The 23309-nt window shown below is 45.5% G+C and overlaps 1 protein-coding gene across 1 annotated transcript in view; it reads right to left on the bottom strand.

The window, feature by feature from the left end:
• LOC144781697 (cytochrome P450 2C16-like) overlaps positions 1 to 23309 on the bottom strand; it is a 428936-nt gene that overhangs the window by 383488 nt on the left and 22139 nt on the right. The window contains exon 2 of the mRNA XM_078660674.1: positions 9251 to 9413. Within this exon, the coding sequence (XP_078516800.1) occupies positions 9251 to 9413 (163 nt within the window). The remainder of the gene's footprint in view (positions 1 to 9250; positions 9414 to 23309) is intronic.

Here is a 23309-nt window from a genome sequence, read left to right as displayed (position 1 = left end):
GAAAGAGAAGAAACAGTGCACTCCTTTTATGAAAGGCTGTTGCAGGTGTTCAAAACATACAGTGGAATAGATAACTTCGAGATGAAGGATATGACACATTTTATTTACAGGTTTGTAAACGGTTTAAGACCCGAAATTTGTCAGTGGATAAAAGATAACAAAATTTGTTGGCAATCTAAAAAGATGGATGAGGTCCTACGGTACGCAAAGTACTGTGAGGACGAGATGGCAGAAAAGAAAAAGGCTCTCAAGGAGAAGGTTATGTGGGCTCAAGTGAAGCTCGCAGAACAGCAGGAAAAACAATTGAATGAAATGGCTAAATCTACACAGAATAAAGGTCCTGGGGGTGGGGGTGGAGGAAAGCCCCGGCCCAAAATGAGCAGGGAGGAGGCAAAGAAGAAATTTCCCTACCACCAGTGCGGGGAAATTGGACACTGGCAAAACGAGTGTCCTTATCTGCAGGATGATAACGCCCAAACACCTGATTTAACTCCACAGACGCAGAAAGAAAGACCGAGAAAGACCCAACAACAGGTAAAAACGATTCAGTTGCCCCGAGCACCAAAGCAAGTATTTAAGGGAAAGCCCACGCAGGGTGATGACGTAGAAGTCTGGGAAAGCAATGAGAACAGAAATACAGCAACTTCGCAGTATTTACTAAATGATACCTTTCTCTGTGATGACCAGTACTGACGGGGCCTGAGAGGGGAGGACGAGGAGTGCGTACTTGGCGCCTCCTTGCCGGTAGACCAGTCCGGACCATACATTGAAGGAAAGGTTGACGGAAATGATGTCACTTTTCTGTTGGACACTGGCGCTACCCGTTCTACTGTGAGAACAGGGGACGTTCCAAACCTACCCCTCTCGGGAGAAGCCATCCAAGTAGTGGGTGTATCTAATCAACTGATTAGTACTCCTGTTACCGAGCCCATGGAGATCTCAATTGGAAACTTTAAAGAAATGCATAGATTTGTCGTTTGTGACACCAGTCCAGTGAACTTACTGGGAAGTGATTTGCTGTGCAAAATGAACTGTACCATCTTTTGCACACCAAAGGGTGTTGAGATTCAGACCCCAGATGAAGATGGCATTTATAAATTAATGTTAATCAGACCTGACTCAGAAATTAGACGAATGACTATGCAGGATTTGCCCAAAGAACTCCAAGAAACAGTGAAGCCAAAGGTATGGGACTTTACCGGAAAAGATGTAGGATTAATGAAAAACGTAGACCCCATACAGATAGCAATAAGGGACAATGCAGTATACCCTAATACTAAACCCTACAGAATGAATGCAGAAGTGAGAGCAGGTGGTGCCCTGGAAATACAAAAATTGCTAGAAGGAAACATCATACATGAAGTAATGAGTAGCCCCTGCAACTCACCGATTATGGGCATCAAAAAGCCTAGTGGCAAGTACAGAGTCGTGCAGGACCTAAGAAAGGTAAACAAAATAGTGGTTCCTTGCTGCCCTATTGTCCCGAACCCAGCAGTGATTCTGTACCAGATTCCCTGGGATGCTGAGTGGTTCACTGTGATAGACCTATGTCATGCATTCTTTTCCATTCCCTTGCATCCAGACAGCAAATTTATTTTCTCATTTGCCTTCAACAGTCACGTGTATGTCTGGAATAGGGTCCCCCAGGGGTACACAGAGAGCCCCTCTATCTTTAATCAGATCTTGAAAAAATGTTTGGAAACTTTGGTCTTACCTGGAAATTCTGTCTTGGTGCAATACATCGACGACCTCTTGGTGGCGTCCAAAAGTCATAGGGACTGTGTGATTGACCCATTGCCCTACTAGACCACCTGGGTGAGAAGGGACATAAAGTGGCCCCTGAAAAATTACAGTTCTGTGCAAAATCAGTAAAATATCTGGGGCACCAGATAGAAAAGGGCATCAGGAAAGTAACGTCAGAAAGAGTAAGAATAATTCAAAAAATGCAGTTACCCCGTACTCAGAAAGAAATCAGAATGTTCCTTGGAGTGATAGGATACTGCAGGCAATGGATTGTGGGGTTTGCAGTCCTAGCTAGGCCCTTGATAAAAATGACCAAGAGGGGATCACCTGATGTTGTAGAATGGAATGATGAAAGCTTAACAGCCTTCACCAAATTACGAGACTGTCTGTGCACAGCCCCTGCGTTGGGAATGCCAGACTATTCCAAGGAATTTGCCCTGTTCTGTGACACTCGCGATAATTGTGCATTGTCAGTCCTAACTCAAGAACATGGCACAACCAGAAGGCCTGTGGCATATTTCTCTGTCACCCTGGATCCAGTGGCTGCTGGATTACCAGGATGTCTGAAAGCAATAGCTGCTACCTGCACAAGTTTAGAGCAGAGTGAGTCCATTGTCATGGGACATCCTGTAACCGTGTATGTTCCACACGGGGTGGTAATTTTACTAACCAGAACGAAAACTCAGTATCTCACCCCTAGTCGGCTGACTAAATACGAGAGGATTCTCGTGGGTGCTGCAAATATAACAATTGTCAGGTGCAACATTCTGAACCCCGCCACTCTGCTTCCCGACTCAATGGATATGGAAGATGGGGAAGAAGATGAGCATAACTGCATTGATTTGACAGAATTGTGCACAAAACCACGCCCAGACATTAGTGAAACAACTTTGCCTAAACATGACATGGAATTGTTTGTGGATGGTTCATGCCTAAGACATGAACAAGGAGGCCTGAGTGCTGCCTATGCGGTAGTCTCCTTAACAAAAATTGTTGACGCAGGTTATTTATTTGAAGTGAAGTCTGCACAAGTAGCCGAATTGATCGCTATGATAAAAGCTTGCAAAATTGGGAAAAACATACGCCTAACAGTGTATACTGACAGTCAGTACTGTTTTGCCGTTGTGCACGACTTTGGCCAATTGTGGCTACAGAGGGAGTTCCTGACCTCATCAGGTACCCCTATTCGAAATGGAAAAGTTGTTCAAGACCTTTTAGAGGCAATCCAATTACCAAAGGAACTGGCAGTGGTCAAGTGTGTTGCCCATAAGAAGAACTTTGATTCTGTATCTTTGGGAAATGATTTCGCTGATCGAGTGGCCCAATTGTGCGCCAGAGATCGATATATTATAAATCCAAAACGAGGGGGGCCCGGAACCAGCTGCCAACTTCGAGTGTTTGAAGAAGTGCCTACATGGGATGAAGTGAGAGAATGGCAGCAGGCGGCACCCTGGCAAGAGAGAGAGAAGTGGAAGGAAGAAGGGTGTAGACCCAGACGTGAGGATGGTGTCATCTTGGGCCCAAATGGTATGCCTGTGTTACCCAGACACTTGCTTGGCACAATGGCGAGATTGATACATGAGGGATCACACATTGGTAGGGACGCCATGATTCTGGTATTCCAACAGACTTGGTACAGTAAAAAGTTCAGGAAAGTAGCAGAGTCCCTCTGCCAGAGGTGCCTGTCATGTCAAAAGATGAACCCAGGCAAGAGAACAATGGTGGAACTGGGGAAAATTGGGAGATCAGGGGGTCCCTTTGTGAGAATACAGGTTGATTTCATCACCATGCCACGTTGTGAGGGGAAGCGATATGTCCTTGTCATTGTCTGCCTATTCTCAAAGTGGGTGGAAGCTTACCCTACTCCCCAGAGTGACGCACTGACAGTAGCAAAGTGTGTACTGAAAGAACTGATACCTAGATTCGGGGTTCCAGTCACGATTGAATCAGATAAAGGCCGACATTTTCAGAATGATGTGATCGACCAACTCTGTAAGGCATTTGGGATCTCGCAAAAACTCCACTGTGCATATCGTCCAGAGGCATCTGGAGTAGTGGAACAAATAAACGGGACTATCAAAAACAGACTAGCAAAATTGTGTGATGCATCTGGCATGACCTGGGTGAAGGCCCTGCCTCTGGTCCTGATGGGACTCCGAAGTATTCCAGACCGAAAGACAGGCCTGAGCCCCCATGAAATCCTGATGGGAAGAGTGATGAGACAAGCGTGGGTACCAGGAAGCAAACTGTTGAGTATTACTGATGATTTGGTGCTTGAATACTGCAAGAGATTAGGTGACCAGGTGCGTTATATCTCTCGCCAGATCGGAGAAGACGCCGTCGCCAATCCTACGACCCCTCTCCACAAACTGGTTCCTGGGGACTGGGTCAAGATAAAGAAGCATACTCGATCGAGCTGCCTGGAACCAAGGTGGGGAGAGAAGCGCCAAGTGATCCTGGTCACGACCACAGCAGTGAAGTGTGCAGGTGTTCCCCATTGGATCCACGCCAGCCACACCCAGAAGGTATTACCAGACAAGGAGCCTGAAGAAGAAGGCCCCCCAGCGGAGGGGCCTGCAGGAGCCAGACCAGAAGTAGCTGACGACGTACAGCCTAGTACCAGCCAAGCTGAGGGGTCCGCAGAAGTTGGTCCAGAAGTAGCTGATGACGAGCTGCCAAGAGTCCAGCCGGCTGAAGGGTACCCAGAAGTTGGTCCAGAAGTAGCTGATGACGAGCTGACAAGCATATGGCCAGATGAGTGGATACCATTGATTGACCTTACCGAAGACCCCATCAGAACAAGTGAACGAATTTGGAAAGGTAGAGAGTGGTATAGAGAGGGAAAGCAAGGCACAGGCCAAGAACCTCAGACTCTTGAGATTCACATCAAAACTGAGGAAGGAGAAGGTCAGACAGGGACAGAACAAGTGGTCGATACTCCTCCACTGACTCCTGATATCGAAAAGGGACAGATTAGACCTAGTAAAGAGATTCGAGCGGAAGAAAATCAAGAGATCGAAGTGCTCGAACAGGATCAGACAGGATTAGAGAAACGTGTTCAGGAGACAGAGACAGAGACATTTGATAAGCAAACTGAAGACTCTCCTGAACAAGGCCAGATTAGTAACCAGGCAGAAGAAATAGATGCAAGCCCTGGAACTAGTCAGATAGGAAGGGAAATAGAAGAAGCAGAATTGCCACAAACTAAAGAAAATAAAAGAGCAAGAGAAGAAAACGAAATACAAGTACCAACTAAAAGACTTAAGAAAAGAAAGCACATTGAGCCTGGCTTCATAAAGAATTTGAGGCTGAAGATAAAGACAGTGGAAGAAAAACGTGCTGAAGAAAGGAGAAGTGCTCGCATAGCTGAGCAACAAGAAGATACCTCCAAAAGAAGGAGCGATCGAATAAAGAGACAAAACAAAAAGTATAAGTCTCCTGAATGGACGCTCGTTTTGGAAGAATTTGAAGATCTTGATATCACTGACGAAAGCGACGGAGAACCAGTCGCCGAGTACTCTGCCGAAGAAGAAGACGAGCCACCGTGAATTTGCACAAAGTAAGATACTCGTGTAGAGACACAAAGAGGGGTTGAGAAACTTCTTCTGAGCCAAAATGCCTGATTCAAACGTGAGTGGTAGACCTAGTCGCAGTTGTTGCAAAACATGCTGCAAGGTATGTGTATGTAGTATAATTATATTGATATTAGTTTGGATAGGACTAACAGTGTTCATTCCTTTTGCGGTGAGCAAAAATACTAATGTTGACCCTACTGGGATTGTAAATACTGACAATGAGGAGCTGACCACACAGAGTGTGGCGAGACATGAGAGAGCACTGAAACAAACAAAACGAGACCTAGAAGCATCAGATGAGGGAGGACTACATTATCATGGAGTTAAAAACAGGACACATTTAAATGTTTTCGCAAACTTGTTAATACACTACGTAGAGACTATGGAAATTGAAGATTGCTATGTCTGCATGAAGCTACCTACCTCTGTAGCTGAAGGCGTGACATACCATCACCTGCCCCTGACATATGGAATATCATGTAGCATTTTAGCAAGCTTATTTTACAAAAGAGGACCGTTACAGTACTATTACTCTAACAATGACGTGATCTTTTCTGAACTTCCTATACGTGGGAACCTGAATCCTGTACATACCAAAAGTGACGTTACTCGCTATATGGGCGAATACTTTCTGACTATAGGTAATATAGACATAGGTGACGCACACAGAGATAACTTGACCTGTTCTTTGCGTGAGCAGGAAAAGATGTTCCTGAACATGGCAGAGAAGCGGAGAATAAAAATACAAAGAAAGGCAGACGACGAAGGGCAGAAAACGCCAAAATGGGCTGAGAACATGGAAGGCACCTCAAATGGTGGGGCGGGTCCTGCTCTGTTGCTGGATTTTGAAAAGAAAGGAAAGCTATGTCTTCACCGCGAGAAGACTAGCTACTATAATAACATTTTCATTGGTTCCAGTGAATGTGAACATAATTACAAGGTAATTGGAGGATGGGGTTTCAAAAATGGGTCAGAGCCTGTGTTTCCTGGAATTTATTATATATGTGGAGACAAGGCTTATTTCAAATTGCCGGATCACTGGTATGGAAGCTGCTACTTTGGCATTGTCTTCCCGAAAATATACCATGTGAACAAAGTTGCTGGAAGCAATGAAAATACTAATGGCTTAGTGCGTAGTAAAAGAGAAAGCGTAGGTGAAATAATGGGTAGTATTTTTAGTGCACTGATACCTGGAGTGGGAGTGGTTCTGAACACTCACAGAATTTGCAAATTGTCCACAATAGTGGATGTGTTGTCTACTGACACAGCTCATGGATTTCTGCTGGTCAATACCGAAATGGTTGCGATCAGATCAATGGTTTTGCAGAACAGACTTGCTCTTGACACCTTATTAGCAAAAGAGGGCGGAGTCTGCCGGATGTTAAAGGCGCAACATTGTTGCACTTATATTCCGGATAAAAGTGTACAGCTCAAAAGATGTGTGAAAAACATTACTAATTTGGAAAAGGAACTCAAACCACTCGAGGTTGACAGTGCCTGGAAGAGACTGGTAGATGGTCTCTCAAACGTAGGTCATTGGCTTGCTAGCTTAGGTAAAAGCTTATTGTTTAAGGTACTGATGCCAATTGGAATCATAGGTCTTATCATATTCTTCATATTTGTCTGTTGCAAATGTCGTAAGCACACCAGAAAGCATCAAGTGAATGCCAGAGGAGTGAAACGAAGTGTGGATGAGCTTGAATTAGAGGAAATGAATAATCAGATATACAAAAGGGTGAAAAATTCTCACCCTACCAAAAATGAAAAAGAGAAGCTGAATCGCTTGCTGGAAGAGATAGAGTTGTATAAAGTGTGAGAAGTTGGCATCTGGTTCCATTATTTTTGTGATGATAGTAAATATCATCAAAGAGGGGATTGATAGAGCAAGCTTCGCATCGCGACTTGCTCGAGTCATGAACCTCGCCCGTGTGTAATCAATTAATAAATTTTGTACGTCTTACTAATGTTTATTTTATATTCGACCGAAGTAGATGAAGCTTTTTCTATGTGTTTTCTAATACAAATAATCCATGTCTCTAAAAATGGCCGCCGTTCGGAAAATAGCTTCTGCGCATGCGTCAGTCACACTCACGTGACCTGACGTAGTTATAAGTTTAGGTGGGAAAAAGTGCGCATGCGTAATACATAGCTTCGTGAATAACGTGCTGATGCTCTTGTGACAAGTGTATATGTTGCTAACATTTAAACTGCATAGTATATTTTTACAATGATAAGTTTAAAGTACAAAACCAATGATGTGTTTTCATACTGTCACTTCTGTGTTATTAATTTGTTTTCGCTTACTTTTCATGTATCCTCGACTCGGAGGGGTGCTGGGCTGGGGAGTCCATCTTGGAGGGTATTTCTGCGCAGACTCGCCAGAAGTTACTATGGCATTGAACTGAGGCCAAAGAAGGTTGATGCCAGAGCCACCCTGGGAAAAGAACACCTTCGCCCAGCCGAGGCATCATGATATTGTTTAAATGTAACACAATTGTATTCTTTCATTGTATTCTGCGCGTCTTTCTCATGGGAACCCCAATCTTGCTAGGCGGTGCCCAGAGATGTAAATTAGGCCTCCAAATAGTCTATTCTGATTGGTGTGTTACCCAAATCCTACCTTAGGACCAATCCAAATTGAGGGATTCTGACACTTTGCAACATTGGGGGGTGGTACACCGTCCCAAAACAGTATAACTACCCTGGGTTCACCTAGGGAAATTGTCCGACTTGTCTGATTTAGCTGACCTGTCACTGACCCAACGCACTCAATAGGTGACTGAAGATACAGAGTACTGCGGAGCACTCTGTCCGAATTTGACCATAGACTAAGGTTTTACTAAACCTTAAAGTGCTGACGAAGCACTTTGCTGGGAGTTCGCTGACCCAATCGGGGTCTTGATCGATAGCTGCAGAGAGGGTGGAGCGCAGGCGTTGCTTCCGAACTGCGGGTACCGGTCCTGTCCTGAGGGTTTCCTGTCCTGATTCCTAATCTGAGGGTTTCCTGTCCTGTCCGGGGTGCCCATTCTGCACCTGCTGTCCACTGAGGGGTATCCTTCCTAGAGGGTTTCCTGTCCTTAACCGACCCGTGGCCAGCGTTTGGTTTCCACACCAGTCTAGGTAAATATTGCTCTGAAATCTTTAAAATCTTGCACCTTCTGAATTTCTGTATTTTGCTTTAATAAAGACATACCTTTTGCACATGTTAATTTCCCATGCTTTTTCGCATCCATTGAAATCATAAAGTCATTTGCATTTATTTCATAAAGAGTTCCTATGTTACCCTACCTGCTAGAAATTATATTTTGCATTGCAGTTTGTCATTTCCTGATATGGTCTAGAACCTCCTTACTTAGACTGTCTAAAGAACTCTTGCCCTAAATGCATAGCATATTCCCGTTACATCTCATATTTACATTTCAATGATTACCCTGACTTTATTTCTCTATAGTTACTTACTTTTCATTATCTTGATTATTGATTGTCTTATTCTTGTAAACCTAATGATTTCTGAAAACGAACTTTAGATAAAGACTTTAAAACTTCCAGTTGTCCTTGGTCATTTGCTAAGAATATTTTTAATGTTATTGGTTGGGTTTGTATTTTTCTGCCTTTCCTTTTACAGCTAGCTCCCTGATCCATTGTGGTCATAGGTACCCGAATCGGTGGATGGTAAGTCGGGTACGCTGAGGAATAACGAAAGGAACTCACAAACTTTGATAGCAGACCGTGAGGTCATCCGATCAATGTATATGGTGATTTGAAATATATGGGCCCGAAGCCGGAAGTGGCGAAATTATTGGTCGGGTGACCCGCGCGCTCTATCAATACAATCAACTCGCGATTCTGTGATCTCAAATATATTGTACAGCTTCATTCTGAGATGCACTACCCCAATTCTCTGTCCCGTGGTGATAAAGTAAATTATTTACCATATCCTTTGCTGAGCAGATCGAGAATTGCAAATTTTCCTCGTCCACTGAAGTCTTCTCCTTGGTCCACCAGAGCTCCCTTCACAGTCTCATATCCACAAAGCACCAGAATTGGTCGCAAGCCTAGGGAGACCATAAATACTGGGCCATACTTTTCACTTAGCTGTGGTGAGAATGAGAAAGTATTGAAAGCAAAAAGTGAAATCTACAACTTAAACCAACTTAAACCAACTTAAACCAACATGATTGACTGGGACAATGAAATGGTAAAAAATATCAGTGAAGATGTTCAGAAAACAAATAACATGTCCATTTTCCCTTGAAGATCATGAGCTGGTAATGTGATTTATTTAAGAATTTCTCTAATGTTCAAATCTCTTTAAATGGCAAACAAGAGGTTGGCTATCTTCAAGAGGCACACATCTGTAGTACTTTTGTGTAGCTTTCAGACCCACATTGATATTACTTCTTTATATGCAACGAGTGGTCTTTGGTTAGTGAATCATTTTGAGATCTCAGTTCACATGAATTGTTCCTGAGTTTCACAATCAGCATATCAATTTACACCGCTGTGGATTTTGTGCCTTTTTGACTCTTCAGCAGAATTGACTCTGACTGCTACCCCATGAATGGGACACTTAAACCATCGTTTTAAACTGTGAAATACAGCAATAATCAGAGTTCTGTGGGTCCATTAAGCCTCCGGGCCTCGGTTCTACTGTACCTGCTGCACCAATGAAAGCCGAGACCCTTCACCTGAGAGCTGAATGAAGCGCCAGGCGGCTAAATCAAGCCGTCCTGTGGTGGTGGAACGCTGATGACAAGGCTTAGCCAGGAGGGTACAGCTTGCAGGGATGGGGCGAACCAGGTTGCAGGGAAAGTGCTTGTTGATATTAGATAAACAGATTCAGCTGGAGTATGGGTCACTGAACCGTCACTGTCCTCTGCAGTATCAACAAAGATTGATTGTGTCGCCAATGGGCTCTGCGCTAAAATAGATAGGCCGTGTCAAAGGTATTGGCAGGCAATCATCTGGGGACATGATCAGAGGTCAATCTGGTGACGCAGCTTGGCTCACTATGCACATTGCATAGTTGGGTCTTATTATAAGTCACCAAATCACCATATAAATTCATATAATATTTGAGGCACATATATGGTTTTGTGGCTGCTACTTTACAAAAAATCATCACAGACATCACACTTGCAAAGTTATTGCATGTTCTGTGACTGATGCAACAGTTATATACCTGCAGGTGTCTTCTTTATTGGCCTACTACGCGTGCCTATATGACACAATTCACAACGGGTAAATCTCCTGGTTGGAAACTACATCAACAAAGTAAATTGCTACTTTAATCAGAAGCCACTTAATGACAAAAATATTGTTTAGTAGTGGGTGCACATGTACCCACCCTTTCTAAACTATGCAAATGATGGGATGGGGCAAATGCACCTCAAAGTGTGACTACTAACATAATGGTTTTATTGTGGTGTAACTCATCCAACAGTGTATTGGCGTAGAACTCTACAGATAATGCATAACAATCCAACTGCCAAATAGTATGGAAGAAACCAGCATTTGAGCACAATCACACACATCACCTAAGAATGACAAGCTTGAACACATAAATAACATGTCACTTCTTGATCTCTACCCTATGTGTTGCATGGGGTCGATGGAGCCCTTAAAATGTCATAGATGCAGCCTGATACACTCAAGTGGACAACAGAACTTCACTAACGAGGAGACAGACATTGCTGTTAACTTTGCAGTCATCTGCCACAAAGAAACAGAAGGACAGCCTTGTCAGACATGCAGTGGAGCCGAGGAGGTGGCCATGTGGCAGGATGTCAGCCACAAAGTAAATGCATGGGAGATGTAGTCACAGACATTAAGCACATCAAGCAAAAGTGGCAGGATGAGATGAGGATAGTGGCAATAAGTCTGCCAACTTAGTGTTGGCAAAGGCAGTGCTTGGTAGAGATCCCAGATCATGCATCTGTCATTCCCCAGTGGACTACTGTATACCCCCTACCACGTACACCAATCATCTGCATTCACTTCCTGTTCCACGGAACAGCAGGGCCGCGCTGGGACTGAAAATATACCCGGGAACCAAAATAAAAGTGGCACCCATTGCTAAATCAGAAGGCAAAAAAAGTGGCACCATATTTGCAAATTGGGCAGTTTTGAACATGTAAAGGCGTACTAGATGAACTATCAGGCCAGCCTATCTGGCACTGCCTGATTGCTCTACAGGCTAGTCTGACTGTGCAGAACAGCAAATCCGGCGAGGTCCTCCTGAAAATAATCCACAAACTTGCTGCTAAAACCATCATGAGACCTACTGGAAAATAAATCAAATGCCATGGCCAGTCACCTCCAGTAGAGCAAAAATTACCAGTGTTGACATGTCAATTCTTCACCTCTCTCAAACCGTGTGCAGCCAACGGGTCAAGCAGTTGTAGCTACCGCGCATGTTGTAGAGCAACACGCTATCCCTATCACCCAGATCGCGTCATTTGTGTACTGACTGCTATACATAAATGCCTTAGAAGACCATTACACCAGACATATAACCAATTACCAAACTGTGCCACTATCTAGCATCTAGATCATACCTTTAGTAAGGTAAAATAGAAACGTGCAGCTAATGCAACTTGTGGAGAAGACCAACCTTCTTCATCCCACCCAATTCGGGTTTCGGCCTCGTCATTCGACGGAGTCAGCTCTCCTCATGGCATCCGAAACCATCAGGCAGGGCGCTGACGAGTGCCAGACTATGGCCTTGATCCTTCTGGATCTCAGCGCTGCGTTTGACACTGTAGCACATTCCATCTTGCTACAGTGTCTGAACAAAGGAGGGGTGAGAGGTGCAGCGCTGAAATGGATCCAATCATTCCTATCGGGCCGAGGTTTCCAAGTCAGGCAGGGCGACTGCTACTCGGAGCGAGTAGCCTTGGACCAGGGGTTGCCGTAGGGCTCGTCCCTGAGTCCAACTCTTTTTAATCTCTACTTTGCCCCGGTTGCCACCATAGTGGAGAATCACGGCCTGCGCATGGTGTCGTATGCCGACGACACGCAGCTGGTCATCTCCCTGTCACGTGCGCCCAGTCTTGCGGCGGACATCTTCAGAGCATGCATGCAAGATCTTGCTGCCTGGGTGTCTGCCAATTGCCTCAAGCTCAACGGAGGCAAGACTGAGGTGCTGGTCGTGGGGGGAGGCCAGGCGGCGTGGACGTCGGCATGGTGGCCACCATGCCTGGGACCAGCACCAATCCCCTGCCAGGAGGCGAGGAATTTGGGTATCTGGTTCGATCCCAACCTCACCTTTGGACCCCACATCAATCGGGTGGTCGGATCATGCTTCGGGACTCTCAAGAGCCTCAGGAAGGTTCTGAAGTTTCTGCCTATCAAAGCACGCCAAACATTAGTGCATGCATTAGTTACATCGAAGATGGACTATGGCAATCTTCTCTATCTAGGGACTTTAGAGAAGAATCTGAGCCGCCTGCAGGTTTTGCAGAATGCTGCTGCCCGACTGGTGCTCAGATTACCCAGAAGAGCAGCCTCCAAAGCGGCGCTCCAAGCCCTGCACTGGCTCCCGGTGAGAAGCAGGGTGGAATTCAAAGCACTCTGCAACTGCCACCGGATTGTCAATGGTAAGGCTCCCCTTCCATTGCAGGGACTGCTGACACAATACGAGCCTTCCCGTTCCCTAAGATCTTCCGGCACGGGGCTCCTGTCTATTCCCAAGGTGTCTAAAGCTCGGATGGGCGGAAGATCCTTTAGGTATCTGGCTGCGTCAAGCTGGAATAAACTTCCTGTGGCGCTGCGTCTAGAACCATCAGAACTTATCTTCAGAGCCAAGTTAAAAACATTATTATTTACCCGGTAACAGGTTTCCGCCTAGTACTTCTCCCACAGCACTCGCTCCTTAGCGCGGGGACACACCGCTGTGCGTCACCAAGCGCTTTATAAAACCCCCTATTATTATTATTATTAAAAGATCCAAGGTCAAAGGTTCAAAACAATTTGAAGAAATAACCGGTGATGATAATATGTAGCTAAATATTAATCTTTTCAGATGCATGGTCTAATGTCCCTTGTAATGACACCAGGAGCAGCCCGTGCAGGTAAGAGTTGTGGAGGAGGGAGGGCGGGTGGACTTTGCAAACGATGACGAGGAAATAAATAAATAAATAAATAACTGTCCCTCATCGTCTGTCGAGCCCCCGCCCCACCCCACCCCACCACTCTCACCTGCACGGGCCTCTCCTGCATGACACCCAACAGCCCACATCAGGGTACAGTCTACAAGCACTTGGTGCACAAACTTGCTTTAGCCCAATAGATGTGGATTAATAGGCACCATTACCCAAATGGATCTGCAACAAATCTATTGTAAAGGGCTTTGACTGCCCTCAGTATTTTTTTATTTATTCCACAGTTTCATCACAATAAAAAGCCGCTCAGTAAAAAACAAGGCAGGTGCAAAGTAGACATATCTGGAAAGAACCTGTCTTTTTTTTTTGTAAAATCTTTTTATTGTTTTCCAATACCAACAACACACATGAGAATGGCTGAGCATGTATACATAAAACAGATTTTCGATATAGACGAGGAAAAACAAGGCATTAATTCCTATTGCCCAGAAGGATAAATTAACAGGAACCATCTCAAGTGTCCCGGAGTCACCCACCCGAGTCAGTGACTATGGCAGTAACAGGATAATAACACAAAGCAATACATCCCCGTCATAATCCCCCATGCATCAGATCCATTCTCATTTCGGGCCCCCCAACTCCCCCACCCAATACCCTCCCTCCCACCGGCACGTCAACTATGAGGTTGTGTGTAATAAAGTGTCAGGTCCATTCAGTAATGGGGATCATACCTGTCATCCAATTTACATCTTGAGTAGGTATAATGACTATTAAGGAGGCATGGGAATACTACTAGTCCTCATCCCCCATTAGGGCACTCATCTCTGACTCAGATTCTATATCCCCCCCCTTCAGTTCAGTGACAAGGGTCTCCCACGCTCGCGCCCCCTCTAGTGCTTTGTCATTGTGGGACCTATGTGCCTGCTGCAGACGAACTGTGCCCTCGCTGCTCGCCCACATGAGCAATGCAGCCCTCCATCTAAGGTAGCTTTGCCCCGCCGCAGCCTTCCAATGGAACGTAATATCTCTCTTGGCGAGCAGCAATCCCAAGTCCAAGAATTAACTTGTCAGTTTCGTTTTACTAGTATGCGGAAACCAATGCAACAAGCAGGCCCCCTTATCCGGAGTAAGCTGTCGCCCCATCACTCTGCAAAGCAGCTCGACCACCTCCTCCCAGTACATGTCCAATTGTGGTCAATCCCACAACATGTGCACCAGGTCCGCATTCTGCAACGTGCATCGGGGGCATTGTGCAGTGTCTACCTGGAAATATTGGTTGATTTTTGCCCGTGTAAGATATGCTCTGTGCAAAATAAAAAATTGGACCAATTGGAAGCTGGCGTTTCTAGTGCCCTTCCACGCCCTCTTAAGGATGTGCGACCAGGCCGAGTCAGGTATCTCTTTGTCTATATCCGCTGCCCACTGCGCTTGCAGCTTCTGTAGTGGCGTCAGCCCTCCTCAATCATGCGCCTATATAAGCAGGTGACCGCCTTATTGGTACCCGCTGCCATCACTACATATTGGCACGCCTCGCTTACTGGCGGTTCCGAAAGGCCAGTGCCCCCGTGTTTTTGGATGGCAGCAACCAGGGCCGCATGTATTAGATAATGACCCCGTGGGAGCCCAAAACTCTCCTGCAACGTGCTATAAGGAATCAATACGTTATCTCCAAACAAATCCCTTACTATCTGTAACCCTAACATCTCCCACTCCGCAAGAACAGACCAGTCCCCCCCATGCGGCAGGGCCGTACACATCCCCAGTGGTATCTCTGGGGCATAGGGTCGCTGCACGCCAATTCTATTGTGGTATCGCTTCCAACAGTGTCTTAAAGCGCTTTCCTCGACCGATAATTCGGCAGCTCGCAATTTTTGTTGTAGTACCACATATGATAGTACGTGCCGTGGAACATCCGGTTCGAATTCCCGTTCCGGTCTTTGGAATTCCTGTGCCACCGCTTGAATAAGGCCCTGGAACTGGGCAGCCAGATAATAAAGCTCGAAGTCGGGGACAGCAAGGCCCCCTCAACTCTTGGCCGCATCAGTGTGTCCAGTGCTACTCAGCGCCTTCCCGTTCCCCAGATAAAGCCTCCCACCGCTGAGCGGAGCTGTCGAAATAGTGTGACGGGTATTCATATGGGTAAGGTACAGAAAAAGTATAGCAGCCGAGGAAGTGCCACCATTTTCAGCAATGCCACCCGACCCGCCACTGATAAGGGCAAGGTTCCCCAGAACTGCATACTGCTCCTAAGACCCCTTATTGCCATGCCTATATTACCCTCAAGTAGGTCCTCCTGGGTATGATATACGTGTGTCCCCAAATAGGGGAGGCATCTGGGGTCCCACATTACGTCAGATAGATGCGTAGGCTGGGCACACGCTCTGGCACACAGGTCTTTGCCCAATTGACTCGCAGGCCTGAGATATCTCCGAATCGGCGGAGCAGGTCTTGTGCTCCCTCCAGCGCCCCTCCAGCGTCTTTCAAGAAGAGCAAAAGGTCGTCCGCGTACAACGAGATATAGTGTACTCGGCCGCAACGCCTCAGGCCTTGAAACTCCCTCCCCATTCTGGCTCGCGTCGCCAAAGGTCCGATGGCAAGGGCAAATAACAACGGGGAGAGTGGGCAGCCCTGCCTGGTGCCGCGCCATACTGAATATGAGGAGGAAATGACCCTACCCACTCTAACCCTGGCACTCGCCGAGGCATACAAAATTTCCGTCTAGGGGATATAGCCCTCCCCAAGTCGGAAGGCTCTCATGACTGAAAATAAATAAGGCCACTCCAAGCTGTCAAATGCCTTTGCAATGTCCACCGAGAGGACTATTGCTTGATCTTCCTCACCATAGTCCCCACTCAATATACGTATCAACCTACGTACGCTACCGGCCGTGTTGCGTGTAGGGATAAAGCCAGCCTGATCCGGGTGAACCAACCGTGTCATAAGGGGGAGGAGTCTGGTGGCCAGCACCCGACTCAAAATCTTATAATCAGTGGTGAGCATTGATAATGGCCGATACGCTGCCGGGTCCGTGGGGTCCTTCCCCGGCTTAAGGAGGGGAATGATAATGGCTTCCCTAGTCGAGGTCGGCAGCACTCCCAGCTGCTTATCCTCCCTATACATTGATAGCAATCTAGGAGCCAGAACATCAATGTAAGCCGAATAAAACTCAATGGGTAGCCCGTCGCTGCCCGGAGTTTTGTTATGCGCCAACTGTTTAATGGCGCAACGAATTTCAGCTATCGAGATATCCCGTCCGAGGGAGTCTATTTGTTCCGCCTCCACCGTAGGCAGCTCCAAGTCCCCCAAGAATGTTTGTCCCTTTCCCCAGTCCTCAAGTGGCTCTTATATAAGGTAGCATAAAAGGAACAAAACCGATCATTTATTTGATGTTGCGTGTATTCCAATACTCCCGATTCAGAGGCCAGCGCCAGAACAGGGACGCATCTAGGGAGGGGGTTGGCCAGCCATGCTAGCAAGGTGCCCGCCTTATCCCGATCAGCGTGCGCGCGGGCCAAATAAGTTCTGTGGTCAAAGCACCATAAGCGTTGTGCCTCCAGGTTAGTGGAATGGTCACGCTCAGATGCCCTGAGGGACGTCTCTGCAGCCTCTATTTCCTGCAGTAAGAGCTTCCGCACTCCCACCCATTTAGCGATGCAAAACCCTCGGGTAACTACCTTGAAAGCGTCCCACTCCAAGGCCACTGTCATAGCCGTGCCTTCATTCTCAGCAAACTATGTCTCAATCCCCTCACCCAACTAAGCGTGGAATACCGGATCTTCTAGCAACTCCGGGTCAATCTCCAGGTCGGGATAGCAGAGCGCTCCGCGGCCCAGCAGAAACTCACTAGCAGTGGATTGTGTTCCGAGATGGTGCGCGATAAATACTCGCTATTGACTACCATAGCGGCCAGATCTGGACTACACAAAACCGTGTCAAGCCGCACATGCAGATCGTGTAAAGCGGAGAAGTAAGAGTAATCCTGTTCAGCCAGGTGTTGTGCTCGCCAAACATCTACAAGACCCCAATGATCCTGCCATTGATTCCTGACCTTCGCTAATTTATGAATCGGGCGCCTGACAGCGGGGGGTGGTATCTATCCAGTATCACATCTACGATGGAATTAAAGTCTCCACCTAGCAACACCGGGCTTGTGAAATAAGTCGCCAGGGCATCAGATAAGTGCTTAAAGAAGGGCGCCTGCTCCACGTTAGGGGCATAAATACTGCAGAGGGTCACCTCTCTTCCATGCAGGCGCCCCTTAACCACCACATAGCGGCCCTCTGGGTCTATTAGCTGATCAGTCATCTGAAAGGGCACCCCAGCCCTAACCCAGATCAACCTGGAAATAGACTGTCTTGTGGTAAATACTTCCCTAAACTGTAATATTGTTTATTGTGGAACATCCCTGTCAAACAGTCTTCGTAGACCTTGAAAAAGTGCATTGCTACCACCCGAGTTCTGACTTGGAAGCAAAGTCCTTAGTTCTGCACCCTAAATAAATATATATTTATATATATATACTAGCATTTGGAGAAGTGTCCCAGCGCTGGGGGCCATCGGGAAGATTAGGTGAGCTATTGCCCAGAGTCACATGGTGCTGAGCTAACCTGTCCGCCGGCAACGGAGATCGAACCCTGAAATATAGATCCCGAAATATTGATGCGACGCAAAATCAAGGTCAAAACATCGTAAAATATATTGACAACTAAGTAAGTCTAGATTATCTATACCTAACGCCACATATATGTCCCTTTGTGTTACATATATCTTTAAAAGAAATTCAGAATTTTTGCTCTCTACCTGAGCTGTTGCACTTTGTGCTGCCTATTGCCAATGTAGGCACCCATGCACCATTGTAGAAGAGTCACTGTGTTATGGTCAGGACAGTTTTTGTGCAGAAAGGGATATCTTCCTGCACAAAAACTATGCTTAGAGGCTTTCAGAAGCGGAACACCTGCAAAGAGTAAATTACAAGAAGAAATAACGATATTTCTTTCTTTCTCCTCATTAGCCCAGTCTTAGGCAGGTACAACATTTTGGTGCAAACGCATGCCTACAACTCTTTGTAAATATGGGTTTGCATCAAAATCTATGGGTGGATGCACTGGACGCCCATGCTCTACCCGTTACAAAGCAGCACAAATCATCATTCGTGTTGCTTTCTAAATACCAACATGGATTTGTATCGGGTCTGCATCAAATAGGTGACACAAATCTTGGAAAATCTGGGATTCTATTTTTGGATGACTTCATGACAACTGTGAAGAGTCAGTGGCTATTTTTGGATTGTTTTGTGACAAAAGTGAAGAGGAAGTGACGTAGCAAGAGGAGGGTGGGGGTCGCCCCCCCTCTTACCAGTGGCAGTGGCGGGCAGGGCAACAGGAATCGCCATCACCCACCTCCCGCTCATTCGACCGCAACATGCAGCAAATGCAGGGGGCCCCATGGGCGGCCTAAGGCCTAGCTACGCCAATGTGAAGAGGTAAAAAAAAAAAATAGGTAGCGCTTTCTTCCATTCTATTAAGTGCGCTTCTACTTTGGAGTCCACCAGGTGGATTTTCGGCCCTCTGTGCCAGCTTGGCATCCAATCACAGGACTAGGTGTGGATTTTCTCAAACCATCTCAAACCAAGTCAAATGATGCGAGGTTGCGGGGGAAAGGATCCCTTTCAATTCTGGTTAAAAATAAAAATATGTACTGGACCAAAGGTGATATAAACTATAGTCTAAGAGTCAAACTAGCACATGAGCAATGTGAATAATTAATCTTCTGGGGCTGTACTACTGATAGGGCACAATGTCGCTTTCTGAACTACGGCACACCATTAGCTGGGTGTGCAGAGTGCGGAATGGGACGCAAACGTGCACTCTGAACAGCACCTTAGTGAAAGGTGGCTAAAGCCGCAGGTCTGCCTTTTATTTGCAGCCAGAAATCCAGCCTCATTGTAAAGTCGGTAGTGAATGACTGCACCTGCCTGCAGGGGATACCCAGGGGGGGGGGTCTGTGGGAACTCTCTTTCCTCTTCTGAGGGGCACAATCGGGGTGCTCATTGACTGAAGCCGACAGACAATTTCTTAGCCATTGTTCCAATATCTGTAATACAGTATGGGCACAACGACACATGGTTAAGGTACCAACCTCTGGTAAAATTTGTCCTGGTAAGATTTGTATTACATATGAGGTCCTTCAAGCATCTTTGTCACTTTCTGTAATAGCAAAGGGTCCAGGGGCACAAACAACTGGTGCACATGCCCGTTGTCATTCATACCCGCATTTTCCATACCAAGCCCCCTGGTCTAACTTACATCTATATTAGAAAGTGCACAGATTAGTACTGTGTAACAAGTGAGACAAATATTACCATAATTTATTATTTTTTAATCTGTGACCCTAGGGGGCCCGGATGTTTCGTAAGTCATCTGTACAATCATAAATATCTAATCTCAATTGTGTACAGGTCACTTTCAAGTTGAAGTCTCCAGGTGCAATAAGTAACGCATTAAATGTTTCACAGATAATTAACCAAGAGTCACATTTAGCTTCTTTATCAACTGATTTATGTTGGAACATAAATATTAACGAGGGCGATAATTGGTGCAGGCCAGAGCAGATCTTTACCTTAGGAAAGAAACAACCAAAAGTGTTGAATACATTTTTTAAACGCATAGTAATTTTATTGCATAGTGCCATCGGAGCCCCAGCTACTGCCCAGTAAAGGTAACTTGTACCCTTGGCGGTGGATTAACTCTACCTTGATGAAAGGCCTTAGGTAATTTAAGATCTCGGCGCAATAACAATGTTTGCAATATTTAGCGCACCTGGTAACACCCAGTAGAGATTTAAAAAAAACTGTACCCTGTGGAATTTCATGGAGCAAAGGGCCTGATTAATATTGATATATTGAAGGGTGCAGCATGCACGTCAATTCACCAAATATCCAGGGTTTGCCGAAGTGAAATCACAAACCCTTTGACTTTCACTCACTCTCACATTTACATACACTTTCCTTCACGTAAACACACTCTCACCCGCGAGCACACACGCAATAGACATTTAAAAGAAATGTGTTACTTACTTCAGCTCCCAGGCAAGGTCATATTCCACCTAATTGTACTCCATGTTTTATTACACTAATACTGACTAATGTGATAGTATACACTGTTAGAATAATTAAAAAATGAATGAAAACAAAGCGAGTGGAGCCCCAACCAACGTAGTAAGGACAAGCTGTGGATTTCTAGCACTGATTTTTGCACCTCTAATGCCAGGCGCCCCTAAATGGTGTCCATGGGATTCAGTAAATAATCCCTCGCCCTCCCGGCACTCGTAACCAAGGAAAGAGTCTTGTGTCAACAAATGATGCTATTCCTCAGTAAGAGATAATGAGTGCCTGGCCAGTCTGTAAAGCGATTTAGACCAGACAAGGTGGCAGGGGAGAAGATCTCCAGTTAAACTATCAATCCTCCTGTTTGGGTCTCTGCGGCCAGCTAGTCAGCTAGTGAATCCATACCTTTGCAACTCATCTTCAACCCTGAGACTCTTGTGCCAACCCCCACAATTAGGAGCCCTACCACTGTATTATGATTACGAAGCTAAGGGGCATATTAGCAAGAACCTCGTTAAAATTATCGCCGTTTTAGCGGCAGGAAACTGCCTCTAAAAGGGCGATAATGGGCTTGCAAATATGCGTTATAGAATTCCAATCGAAGCCCAGGTTAGATGTGCAGGACATCTAACCTGGGCTTCGATTGGAATTCTATATGCATATTAGCAAGCCCATTATCGCCCTTTTAGAGGCAGTTTCCTGCCGCTAAAACAGCGATAATTTTAACGAGGTTCTTGCTAATATGCCCCTCAGTTTGTAATTCCTTTTTTCTTCGTTAGTTGTGGTAATGTCTTGAAGAGCTCGTGCATTATTGAAGCTACGTTTTAAATGTGATCAACAAACTCCATGTCATTAAGAGTTGATGTGCCTTCGATACTTTTTTGTTTTGCAGTTATCTTTTTAAATCACCTTCTGAATGAGCCTGAATTGACTAGGGTAGGACTTTTAAAAAAAATATATTTCTATTAATGCTGTAATTACAATTTCCTTGTTACTTGGTTTTGTCTCTCTCCTGATGTCATCAAGTCAATTGTTATGTTGGACAGCATTTGTAAAGTGCACACACACCAAACAGGTGGCATGGTGCTGAGTAAAACGAAGGGAACAAAAGGGTCCAAAGTCTAGCCTTATGCTTTTTTTTGAAGAGCCAGGTTTTTAGAAGTGTCCTAAATCTGGAGTAAGCAGTTGTAGATCTTAAGTCAGAGGAAAGAGGGTTACAAAGATGCTGGTCAATCACAGAAAGATGGCGGCACCCATACTCTCCTTTTTAAATTCAGGGACAGCTAATAGAGTGTGGTGGTATGATCTGAGATTGAGTTTTGGGATGTAGTTTTGACCTATGGAGAACACAAAAATTAGGCTGTTCCCAAACAGTGATTTACAAATAATACAACCAGATTTGAAGATGGTACCCTCGGCAACTGGGAGCCAGTGCAGTTTTCCCATCAAGGGCTTAGCATGGCAATATCTTGTTTAACGCCAGGTTAATTGGCTCTATCTTTTGTGTCACTCCATTTTGCAAATGTCCTTCTTCCACTCACCGATAATGGATTCTAGTATTTCTAGCAGTATAACAAGTGTATACAGGATTGAGGAGAAATTACGCAATGCAACCATATGAATTAATTTAATGACTGCCAAGGGGTTCCACCTAATAGTTTGCCCACCATATTTTCAACTAAAGGCATTGAATTGGTAGGGCTTGAAGAGATGAAACCCGAGATGCAAGTTTAGTGAACTGTCAAGTTATAGCATTGACCATTGCATATATAATTTGACATATTGATCTAATCATAGCAAATGTTGGGTGAGCAGCAGTAATGGCAGAGGTTTGGCAGTCAATAATTACCTCAGTGTGATATTCTGTACTCATCCATGCAGATTCGGACGGCGACAGAAAATAGTCCCGGACACCAAATTACAAGCGACCCTATTTGCAAATCAGATAGCTGGTAAAAAATGGCCACATTTACAAACCAAGGCAGCTGTAAACGTGTAAAGGCCACGCTGTGTAAGTGTATGAGAATGGATGCATTTCGATTGCTGCAGGCAATGTTTGTGGGAACATCAAAAAGATTAACAGTAAAACAATGATCCAACAGACAAAAAAAAGTCCCCAAAACAGTTTAAAACAGATCACCCACTTGCATGTCTCCTAAACTAGCCTTACACGAACACACCAAAAATTCTCTTTCCCCTAGATTACAGAGCCAGACAACTAGCCAGACGAAAAGTCTTAAAAAGGTTGATCACTCTCTTTTGTGTAAATTAAGCAGTCAATTACACAATCTCTCATCATGTGCTCTTCCTCTCTCACTCTTTCTCTATCTCTCGCTCTGCTACTCAAACGAACCCTGAAGGAACTTGTGAGTTCTCTTTTTCTAATTCGGAATCGTGTGTTGCAGCTCTTTCTCATAGTTAGACTCACAGCAGCATCGTGATATGGACATGAAAGCAAAAGCAAGGTCCTGGTGTTGGGTTCCAGCAGTGCGTGAAGGTCGTCTGGCTGAAACCAATCCCCATGTATTCCTAAGGCGAGTAGTTCAAGAGCCAATGCCAGGTGAAGAGGGGCTGCAAGTGAAAAGGAGAGGCGGTCATGGCTCTTGCAGGCATTTGATGGGTTGGATGTGACTGGGTGGCAGAGAGGAAGGACCACTTTGCTTGTGCTGTGGAGGTAGCATGATCTGAACTTGCTCATAGTGAAGACTTGTGGGACAAAACTGGCCTGGTCCATGGACTTGTGGTGGAGGTATCCAGCGTAAATGAGATCGCCAGGAATAATGG

The sequence above is a fragment of the Lissotriton helveticus genome, chromosome 9 (assembly GCF_964261635.1).
Source record: "Lissotriton helveticus chromosome 9, aLisHel1.1, whole genome shotgun sequence".
NCBI classification, from domain to species: Eukaryota; Metazoa; Chordata; class Amphibia; order Caudata; family Salamandridae; genus Lissotriton; species Lissotriton helveticus.
Note: the sequence above shows the minus strand (reverse complement) of the source record. Positions and strands in the feature narration are given on the sequence as shown.